Source organism: Amphibalanus amphitrite, unplaced genomic scaffold (genome assembly GCF_019059575.1).
Source record: "Amphibalanus amphitrite isolate SeventyFive unplaced genomic scaffold, NRLGWU_Aamphi_draft 000140F_arrow, whole genome shotgun sequence".
Classification (NCBI taxonomy): Eukaryota; Metazoa; Arthropoda; class Thecostraca; order Balanomorpha; family Balanidae; genus Amphibalanus; species Amphibalanus amphitrite.
In genome coordinates this window covers 91,420-101,796 of record NW_024881635.1, presented here as the reverse complement: position 1 = coordinate 101,796, position 10,377 = coordinate 91,420, and the positions used below count along the sequence as shown (strand labels likewise).

General features: G+C 48.0%; 1 protein-coding gene across 4 annotated transcripts; it reads left to right on the top strand.

Annotated features, from left to right (window-relative positions):
- The first annotated feature begins 721 nt into the window (after positions 1 to 721).
- On the top strand, positions 722 to 8,079 carry LOC122382461 (ATP synthase subunit gamma, mitochondrial-like). Of its 4 annotated transcripts, none has more exons than XM_043367819.1 (7): positions 722 to 753; positions 1,351 to 1,448; positions 2,128 to 2,308; positions 3,323 to 3,522; positions 3,844 to 3,987; positions 6,017 to 6,237; positions 7,860 to 8,079. In XM_043367819.1, exons 2-7 carry the CDS (start codon positions 1,414 to 1,416, stop codon positions 7,961 to 7,963), a joined length of 885 nt encoding a protein of 294 aa, XP_043223754.1. In that variant the 5' UTR covers positions 722 to 753; positions 1,351 to 1,413; the 3' UTR covers positions 7,964 to 8,079. The 4 variants fall into 4 exon arrangements, with proteins under 4 accessions (XP_043223754.1, XP_043223750.1, XP_043223753.1 ...); XM_043367815.1 differs by having other exon boundaries at positions 723 to 787; XM_043367818.1 differs by having other exon boundaries at positions 726 to 787; positions 1,251 to 1,448.
- Positions 8,080 to 10,377: the final 2,298 nt, after the last annotated feature.

Here is a 10,377-nt window from a genome sequence, read left to right as displayed (position 1 = left end):
ACTTTTAAACCGTGCATCAATCGCTGCGTCCCCGGTCCCGTAACGGCACACATGCTCGTTTTTCCCGCGAGGCTAGCTCAATTAAGGCGAGGGAGTTGTACCCGCCCACTCTCGCGGCTGGGGCGTAGGTATGTAAAAAAAAAACTAAGAAGTCTGGTGATGATTGATGCAAGATTCTTACAGATAATGGTAGATGAAGGTAGGGCATCAGTTATTAAAGATAGGTAAAAAACAAATTTGCAGCCCTCAGTAGCATTGATTTATGCATTAAGAGTTATAGAACCATAGGCGGCGGAACGGGGAGGGCACCGGGGCACCGTGCCCCCTATAATTTTGGCATTTTAACATTAGCCCTATGGGCGTTGCATGGAAAGAATCGGACCGAAAGTCGGCAGTGCCCCCCCCCCCTTAATTGAAGGTGTTCCGCCGCTACTGTATAGAACAACTGTAAGCTGCAGGCTCAGCTTTTCAGTTTCTACCTATGCCTGCAAACAGAATAAAATCAATGGAAGAGTAATAATAGATTAATTGCATTTTATTGATGCTATTCAAGTAACAATGGTAACTATGTCACCGATGATTCAATATTATTTGCACGGTATCATTTACCACCACACGCCTAAATATTTAGTATCTAAAATAATGCAGTAAAATAAGCTGCGCCACGTCTGTCGACAAAATCTGGTGCCAACTCAAGGTCACACGGAAAATGTGGTCACGTGACCAATGTCCGGCAGCTGAAAATTACCATCTGTTGCTACGTTTATATACCTAGCTCCTAACCAATGTAAAAACAAAATAAACCATGCGGAAAGTGTCCTAATGCTTCAAAGTGGGTGGGAAATCCACCTGTTCATACGTTTTGTTCCGTAGTTGAGTGTTGACAAATGCAATTTTTCACCACTTTCATGTAAACGTCAACTTGAATACCTATCTCTGTCCCCGTTCCCGCAGCATAAATGGCCCTTGCGACGACGATGGATCCGCTACGATCACCGCTTATATCATTATCAAAATATGGCTGATAAGTCCCATGTTTAAAAAGCGTAAAGCTGTTTTATTCGCCATCGAATGAATATATTCTGTCTATGTAAATGCATGCTTTTCTCTCAGAAAAGTTGTCTGCCTCTCCTGATACTGAAAAGAGCAGGTTTTTCGCAGTGCAATCAAGTACACAAGTACTGAAGCCTAATAAAAGGGAATGCTTGTGATTATTGTTCCTAAATGTAACTTAAATGTATGCTTTACAGAAATTCAGATTTAAAACAAAGTTATCTTTCTATGTGACTGACGAATCGTATTTATTATATCAACTTTTGCGTCGTAGTGATGGCTCTCCTTTCGCTACAGAAGTATTTGGAAGTACTCGCAGCCCAAAAGATCTCTCGCGGTGGGATATCTCTGGCCGTGAAGATGCTGAGCCGGTCCACCTTCCTGCTGCCGCTATGGTAAGTTAATTTGAATGACCGAAGAGCTAGTCCTATTTTTGAATAGTTTCTTGTATTTTTACGCGTTTTTCACCTATGAAACAGCTCCAGAGCTTCATAAATTGCTGGGTTTTCTTGCACATATTTTGGCACAGGTGCGTCATTTTAGCCATCTTAAGGGCTTGAATAGGTATCATAATAAGTTTTTGGTGGATAGTTGCCTGAAAATAAATTTTTAATAATTAACATTCATTAAATACATTTCTTATATTTGGTTTTGTCTTTAAAAAGGTTCTCAGGGAGATGTTTCCACTAACTGAAGAGCTCGAGCTCTTGAGCAGGCTTGTTGTTACAATTGATACTCAAGCATGAGAAGATCATGAAGTGTATTGGTGTAACAATATTATTTTTGTAAAGTCTACTTAGTGAAATATTGATATTGCTTATTCTTCAGCTTCAGTATGCATGCAGCAGTCAAGATCACAATTCACAAGTGATCTTAATGCGAACTATTGCATAATTATCTTCCCAAATTATGTGTAGGTAGGTAGGTACCTAATTACCTGTAAATGGTTTGTACACTGTGCCTTAAGAAATAAATCATCCAGAGCTATTGTATATCAAATGAATAGTCATTTTATCTCATTGTACTTATCAAGAATTTGGCACTGATACTGACAATATCCTTTTCATTTTACAGCGGCCCACAGCAGCAGCAGCAGCAGAGGGCAATGTCTACCCTGAAAGCAATCTCTATGAGGTTGCGATCAGTTAAGAACATCCAAAAGATCACCAAGTCAATGAAGATGGTGTCAGCTGCCAAATATGCACGTGCTGAGCGCGAGCTGAAACCAGCAAGGGCATATGGCATTGGTGCAAAAGTAAGTTAAACTCTTCTCTCTGAGGCTACTGCTTTTCCTCTTTGTATAAACAATAAAATTAGCTCAGGTGAAACCCGACTAACATTACCTGATAAAATAAAGGTAGTCTATAGTTTTGAATAGAGGTGCTAGCTAATGTTTGAAGCATGCTTTTTTGTTTGTCAACCTGCACCAAGTCTTGCAGGTTGATGATCAGTTATTTGACCATAAATATAAATAGTCAGTGTTTCAGTAAAGCTGTATATATTGTTAAGATGACCCAACCAAGGTGGTTGTATCCTTTGAGCATGACTTAAGAGAAAATGTTAGGTCTTGAGGTGAAAAATAAAATAAAAGATATCTACCTGAATGTTTCTATAATAGTTAGTTGTATGTTTATGGGGAAAAGTGTTAAAGATGGCCCAAACAAAGATGCTCAGGCTCTGAATTTCCTTTATAACTCCTAATGAAATAATCATCCTTGTATAGCAACAAAGGTTGTAAGAATGACCTCACCCAGTGTTACCAATGTTGAAAATTTTATGTTAGTGTTTCACACATCCTGTCATGATAATTGCTGAAAGATTAGTATTGTTAAATCATTTTTAAAGAAATCCTTCAGTAGATCTAGTCAAGAGAAAATTTACTTTCATTCAGGTGATGTCCAAATTTACTTTCATTCAGGTGATGTCCTTTTAATGTAACTTTACCTAACTGGTGACCTGGGCCCTAAATGGTATCAAGTTGTGCATAAAATAGGGAGGTAAAATATGTCTGTTTTAGAGTACTGTGCAAGGAGGACTAGAAGTAAAGAGAGATTCAGACTGTCTGTTTGTAGAGTGGGAGACTCAGACTATCTGATGGTCATCATGTAAAGCATTGTTCTCTCCCCTTGAAAAAAGATGAGTCATTGGATGCTTTCTGTCGACCCTTGTGGTCGCACCACATTGCTCCTTGTATTGAGCGCTAATACCATGACAGTCGATACGGCCTGGGCGCCTGAGTAATGACCTGATCACTCCACTCCTTACGCAGACGTTCTACGAGGCGGCCGAGATCGGCGCCGAGGAGCCGGCGCCGGACGCCAGTCAGCTGCTGGTGGCCGTCACCTCGGACCGCGGACTCTGCGGCGCCGTCCACTCGAGCATCGCCAAACGCATCCGGGCCAACTACACGCCCGAGGGGAACTACAAGATCGTCTGCATCGGCGACAAGTCGCGCACCATCCTGCAGCGGTGCGTGGGGGGTGCGGGACTCGGCTGGGAAAAAAGCAATTAATTCAGGGAAAAAAATGAAGAAATTGATCGGTAACAAGTTAACAACGTGTGATGTATCTTTGAGTGTGTACAGATAGCATAAAAAGAAAACTTGTCGTAACCGTATAATCAGGTCCATCATCACAAATAGGTTAGGCACTAGTACTGAAAACCTCCGAGCACGAATTGGCTTTGTCTTTTTCAGTAGAGCGTGGATTTGCGTGATGCATGGTGTTGCTCCGCTCTGTGTTAGGGTCCAGTTTCGTCAGCAGTGTGACGGGGTGCCGCTTCCATTGGCAGGACCCACAACCAGAACATTCTGTTCCACGTCAGTGAAGTGGGCAAGAAGGCGCCGTCCTTCTCGGACGCCACGGCCGTCGCTCAGGAGATCCTCGCCTCCGGATACGAGTTCAGCACGGGCAATATCTTCTTCAACATCTTCAGGTGAGTTCAAAATATCAATTTAATGTTATATTTTGATCGTTAGGGGACATGCTGCGCACTAACTAGTTTCAGGTTTTATCATAGACATTCTTGTTATGCTTGGCGATATCGACCGTGCTTCTAACATCGTTTTAATAAAGGATCGCTTTTTCTCCAAGCGCTTTTAAAAATGTGTTGCATTTATTTAATGTTGATGCCATCACACGTACCAAAAAGGTGCATAAGGGAAAACACGAGAAGCTGTTGCATTGTTTTCAAGCTCTTGTTACTAACAAGAGCAGAGCGTTAAGCGAGTTCCTCAATGCACCAAAAACTAGTTAGTGTTTGAGCCAACCGGCCCGATTTCGCCGTGCATGTTGAACGCTGACAACTTCAAACACCCTGCGAATTAACTAACGGTATTCATTAGTACGTTGTATCGCGTGTTATGGTGAATACACTCGTAGTCGTATGCCTACATTTTTCGTTTTCAGACATCTTACTCCAGCCCGTACGCAGTGTACCCATCATTTGAGATAATGTGGCGCCGCCTAGATCGTAGTTTGAATCTACGTTTGTGCTGTGTGGCGTCACCTGGCGCAGCTGCCGGGCGGACAGTGCTGGGTGTGTAACACGCCCCTCTGTCGGCCAGGTCCGTGGTGTCACCTGGCGCAGCTGCCGGGCGGCCAGTGGTGGGTGTGTAACACGCCCCTCTGTCTGCCAGGTCCGTGGTGTCGTACGACACGTCCGAGCTGGCGCTCTACTCGCTGGACGTGGGTGTGTAACACTGGGTGTGTAACACGCCCCTCTGTCGGCCAGGTCCGTGGTGTCGTACGACACGTCCGAGCTGCCGCTCTACTCGCTGGACGTGGGTGTGTAACACTGGGTGTGTAACACGCCCCTCTGTCGGCCAGGTCCGTGGTGTCGTACGACACGTCCGAGCTGCCGGGCGGACAGTGCTGGGTGTGTAACACTGGGTGTGTAACACGCCCCTCTGTCTGCCAGGTCCGTGGTGTCGTACGACACCTCCGAGCTGCCGCTCTACTCGCTGGACGTGGGTGTGTAACACTGGGTGTGTAACACGCCCCTCTGTCGGCCAGGTCCGTGGTGTCGTACGACACCTCCGAGCTGCCGCTCTACTCGCTGGACGTGGGTGTGTAACACTGGGTGTGTAACACGCCCCTCTGTCTGCCAGGTCCGTGGTGTCGTACGACACGTCCGAGCTGCCGCTCTACTCGCTGGACGTGGGTGTGTAACACTGGGTGTGTAACACGCCCCTCTGTCGGCCAGGTCCGTGGTGTCGTACGACACGTCCGAGCTGCCGCTCTACTCGCTGGACGTGGGTGTGTAACACTGGGTGTGTAACACGCCCCTCTGTCGGCCAGGTCCGTGGTGTCGTACGACACGTCCGAGCTGCCGCTGTACTCGCTGGACGTGGGTGTGTAACACTGGGTGTGTAACACACCCCTCTGTCGGCCAGGTCCGTGGTGTCGTACGACACATCCGAGCTGCCGCTCTACTCGCTGGACGTGGGTGTGTAACACTGGGTGTGTAACACGCCCCTCTGTCGGCCAGGTCCGTGGTGTCGTACGACACGTCCGAGCTGCCGCTCTACTCGCTGGACGTGGGTGTGTAACACTGGGTGTGTAACACGCCCCTCTGTCGGCCAGGTCCGTGGTGTCGTACGACACATCCGAGCTGCCGCTCTACTCGCTGGACGTGGGTGTGTAACACTGGGTGTGTAACACGCCCCTCTGTCGGCCAGGTCCGTGGTGTCGTACGACACGTCCGAGCTGCCGCTCTACTCGCTGGACGTGGGTGTGTAACACTGGGTGTGTAACACGCCCCTCTGTCGGCCAGGTCCGTGGTGTCGTACGACACGTCCGAGCTGCCGCTCTACTCGCTGGACGTGGGTGTGTAACACTGGGTGTGTAACACGCCCCTCTGTCGGCCAGGTCCGTGGTGTCGTACGACACGTCCGAGCTGCCGCTCTACTCGCTGGACGTGGGTGTGTAACACTGGGTGTGTAACACGCCCCTTTGTCGGCCAGGTCCGTGGTGTCGTACGACACGTCCGAGCTGCCGCTCTACTCGCTGGACGCGGTCACCAAGTCGCCCAACCTGGCCGTCTACGACTCGCTCGACGCCGAGGTGACGCAGAGCTACCTCGAGTTCTCGCTGGCCTCCATGCTCTACTACGCGATGAAGGAGGGCGCTTGCAGTGAGCAGAGCAGCCGAATGACTGCCATGGACAACGCCAGCAAGAACGCCGGTCAGTGCCGCCAGCGGGCCCAGCCACTCTTGGTGACTGTTACTGTTACTCTCACTGGCGGGGTGAGGGGGGGCTCACTGTTACTGTTACTGTTACTCTCACTGGCGGGGTGAGGGGGGGCTCACTGTTACTGTTACTGTTACTCTCACTGGCGGGGTGAGGGGGGGGGGACTCACTGTTACTGTGTCTGTTACCCTCACTGGCGGGGTGAGGGGGGGGGGCTCACTGTTACTGTTACATACAGTTGTGTTACATGCGTGCATCATTCATATCATGATTGCCATGAATGTATCAGCTTTTGAATTGATTCTGGCTTCGATCCCATTCACAAGCTTCTTATCCGTTTCATCACGTATGGTAGGTGCGTGATGAACAATGTCGAATTGGTAAATTGTTGGTGATCTCATACATCATGGCGACCTCATTGAGTTATATAACAATCTCAACTGTTGAGTTAGTAATTAAATGCTTACTTAATTACTAGTAATTTCTTATGATTGTCGACTGGATTTTCAACGTCACATGCCGTTATGAGGTTGAAGGCAGATTTTTGGAGGCTAAGGACTCGCTGGAGACATTCCAAACGAAAACTATTCTAATCAACAATTACCGAAACCTTTTTTAGTCCTTTCCGTTTAATTGGTACGCCGCGCCGGTTAAAAGGTGGATAGCATTGCACTTTGTGCGAATGTTCATTGCTTTATTTTATATTGCGGATGCGAAATTACTGTTGTGACGTCTGCATAAGCGCTCGTTGTTTTAGTAAAGTTATGAAGTTTGTAGTTTTATGTTTATTATCAGAGGCAATTAGCCGCTAGTTAGGGATGCTGTTTGCAGCATGTCTTGTCAAAACAATGTAACTTTGGTGTCGGTCGGATGTCCATTCAGCTAATTACCCTGCCTCAGACTCGCAATGTTATTACTATTTGTGGTAAATCGTTTCCCTAGGGTAAGGCGCTCTCTCTGTGTGCAGGCTGCAGGTGTCTGTAATTTTTGCGGACGCTTTTTTCGTGCTCCTCCGCTGCCTTCTCCCAGCGCCGTGGTCGGTCGGCCGCCCACTCAGTCGCTAGTGGTTACTAGTGGTGTCAATCGGAACTTGAATCTTCGGAATTCCGATTTTGTCCAATGTCCAATTCGGAATTCGGCTGGACAATGACAGCAGGCTTTGGACAACTTTGGACAATCGCTTGCTACACCTCAACATTTTTATAAAGTAATCGTGTTTAACATTGATTGGCTATTAGAAAGCTCAGCTTTCGATATGATTACCACTTTTGAGCTGGTAACGATACATTAAAAGCAAATTAAATAGCGGTGTTGAGTGTAAACTATTGCGTAGATGTCGGATATCTTTGGACAAATGGCTGGCTTGGACATTTTTGGACGGACAGTCGACGTAAGTATTGGACATTGGACAGACATTGGACATATGTTTTCTGAAATTGACATCACTAGTGGTTACTGTCCGCCGTGGTTTCACCGCTCGCAGTCGGCCGACTGGTTCGTCGATGTCCTACCCCCGTCTGACCGGCCGTTTCCCCACGCTCTGACCGGCCGCTTCCCCCACGCTCTGACCGGCCGTTACCCCACGCTCTGACCGGCCGTTTCCCCACCCTTCCCAGGCGAGATGATCGACAAGCTGACTCTGACATTCAACCGGACGCGCCAGGCGGTCATCACCCGCGAGCTGATCGAAATCATCTCGGGAGCGGCCGCGCTCAAGTAGGCTGGCCCGAGCCGTCTAATCACAGTGTGCGTGTAAGAATATATGGAGAAACCGAGCGGGAACGCGGCCGCGGCGCCGCACAGAACACTGGAGCTGGAAATATAGACAGGACGGGACTCTAAGTCTGTTTTCGGGGACATACTTACGGATATACGGTCTACGAATTCTAGGGCCCCGAATTTTGCTCGGAATGCTCGTTTTTTTTTTTTTATTCAGGCCTCCCTCCAACGAGCTCGTATCGTCCCAATTACAGGAGAGCTCCTCCTCCTCCCGGCCCTCATTACCCACCCCCCCCAGGCTACGGCTGAAGTGGGAGCCTACCCCACACCTGGTGACACAGCCGGGGACGACGCCCGCGGAACGGGCGGAACCGGGAATCGAACCCGAATCCGGCACCGCCCGCACCGCGGGTCGACGCCTTAACCGACTGCGCCACCAGGGCCGCACTCGTGCTCAAATGGACGAGTGCGGACTGTAGTGTGTACAGTTAGTGTTGTCTGTCAGAGGTAAGGTCGAGTGTCGGCATTGGCCCGCTGTTTGACGCCGTACCGGGAAGGGGCGCTCTCATTATCTCCCCCAAGTCCCAACTCCCAGTCGACTTTTCGCGGACATATTAGCCCTGCCGCCTTGGCAGGCCTCATCATACTCTTTCTTAACCCGCGCCCTGCTGGGGGGGGGGGGGTGTTTGAACACCCCCCCTGTGGTTTTTCGCGAATATCTCAAAAACGGCGGCGCGGAGCGCCGCCGTTTTTGGTATACCTTATCATACATCAATTCTACACATGTTGTAAAAATTTCAGGCCAAGGTCATTCAAGGTCAGGTCACCAGGTCACTTCAAGTGACCTCACCTCATAAAAAGTTTCAATGTCTGTCATAGCTACACCGAGTGACCGATTGCTTTGAAACTTTCAGCGATTGCTAAGAGCAATAGCATGTACAAAATGTATATCTCAGAATTTTGATATCGATGACCTAAGGTCAGGTCAATTTTGCGACCTCCCCATTATAAGTCAATGGGAGAAAATTCAAATGCGCCTCTTTTGGACGAAAGACATTATAAACACTCCCAAACACTGAATTACAAGTGGTTTAGACACACTGAACATGAAAATGGTGTCCGTGACCCCTGTTTATGCCCTGAGGTCATCTAAGGTCACGAATAGTATCTAACAGTTTTTCGCAAATAACTTTTGATAGAGGCATGCTAGAGCGATGAAAGCGCCTTAGATGTGTTCAGCTCGACGATACGGATCGACTGATATGCAACACGACCCTTTCCGGTCAGGTCATGACCTTGACCTGAGGTCAAATTTTCAAGTTGACCTTTCAAGGTCAAGTTATAGTTCATTCGATGCGTCTTGACGAGAGGAACACGATGCCGGTAAAAGTAAGCTCGTACAAGGCTTGAGTCAAAAGTTATTGCAGAAAAACTGTTTCCGAAAAAATCGGCTATTTTTGCAGTTTTTGCCCCCTGCAGGCAAAACCGTTGACGTTAGGTCAAATCTGAGAGAATTACTCAGAAAGGGCGTTAATAGGGCTATCGAATGCGCTTTTCCGCGCCGCTGTAGCCCTATTGGTTCCCGAGTTATACGTTGGCTTCTTGGAAATTGTCGACATTCGACCTTGAAATCGGCGAAATTTTGCCTTCAATGACCTCTGGTGACCTGACCTTTGACCTGACGAAAAAATTGACCGAAGTGATTTCCTCATTATTTTTGACGCTCTTTCGAACGCCGCCTTCCGCGTGTCGCTACGTGGCTCAGGAGCCGAGTTAGAAGGGGGGGGTGTTCAAACACCCCCCCCCCCCAGCAGGGCGTGGAAATCCAGGACCCCCAGCCGGGCGCGGGTTAACGATGGACATCGTTTACCAGGTCTGTTGATTGCTGAAATTACACTCTTGAATCCGCATTATACCCTTGAGTTCATGTGGGTTCATGCAAAGTGCAAACGTCAGCAGTTTTTCGGCTTTAACTTTATTGACCTAGGGTACTTCATGGCCTGATAGAACGATGAAAGTGCTATAGGTATGTTCAATGAACACCGTTACCGATATGAACTCTGTTCATTTCGGCAATACGATCGACTCATGAGCAACATGGCCTCGTTTATGTCATATCCTTGACCAGAGATTACATTTAGAAATTGGTTTTTAGCGCCGTGTTATCATTCAACGCGTCTATTACTTGTAAGAGAAATACGATGCTGTGATTGAAGTCACGCAATAGTACCCAAAAAGTCGTCGAAACATCTGTTTTGATATTTATTACTCTTTCCATATTAACTCGCCCGTATAGGGGGGGCGGGGGGGGTGTCGAACAGCCCCTCGGTTTTTCGCGAATAGCTCGCGTAAAAAGCGGCCGAGCGCGACGAAACTTTCAGTACCCTCGACTCTCGAGTTAATAAATTTTACACC

Excerpts from the sequence above, each read along its gene's own strand:
- LOC122382461 (XM_043367818.1), top strand. The coding sequence starts at position 1,330 with ATGGCTCTCCTTTCGCTACAGAAGTATTTGGAAGTACTCGCAGCCCAA. Across the intron at positions 1,449-2,127 it reads ACCTTCCTGCTGCCGCTATG|CGGCCCACAGCAGCAGCAGC; the intron begins GTAAGTTAATTT and ends TTCATTTTACAG. Across the intron at positions 3,523-3,843 it reads TCGCGCACCATCCTGCAGCG|GACCCACAACCAGAACATTC; the intron begins GTGCGTGGGGGG and ends TTCCATTGGCAG.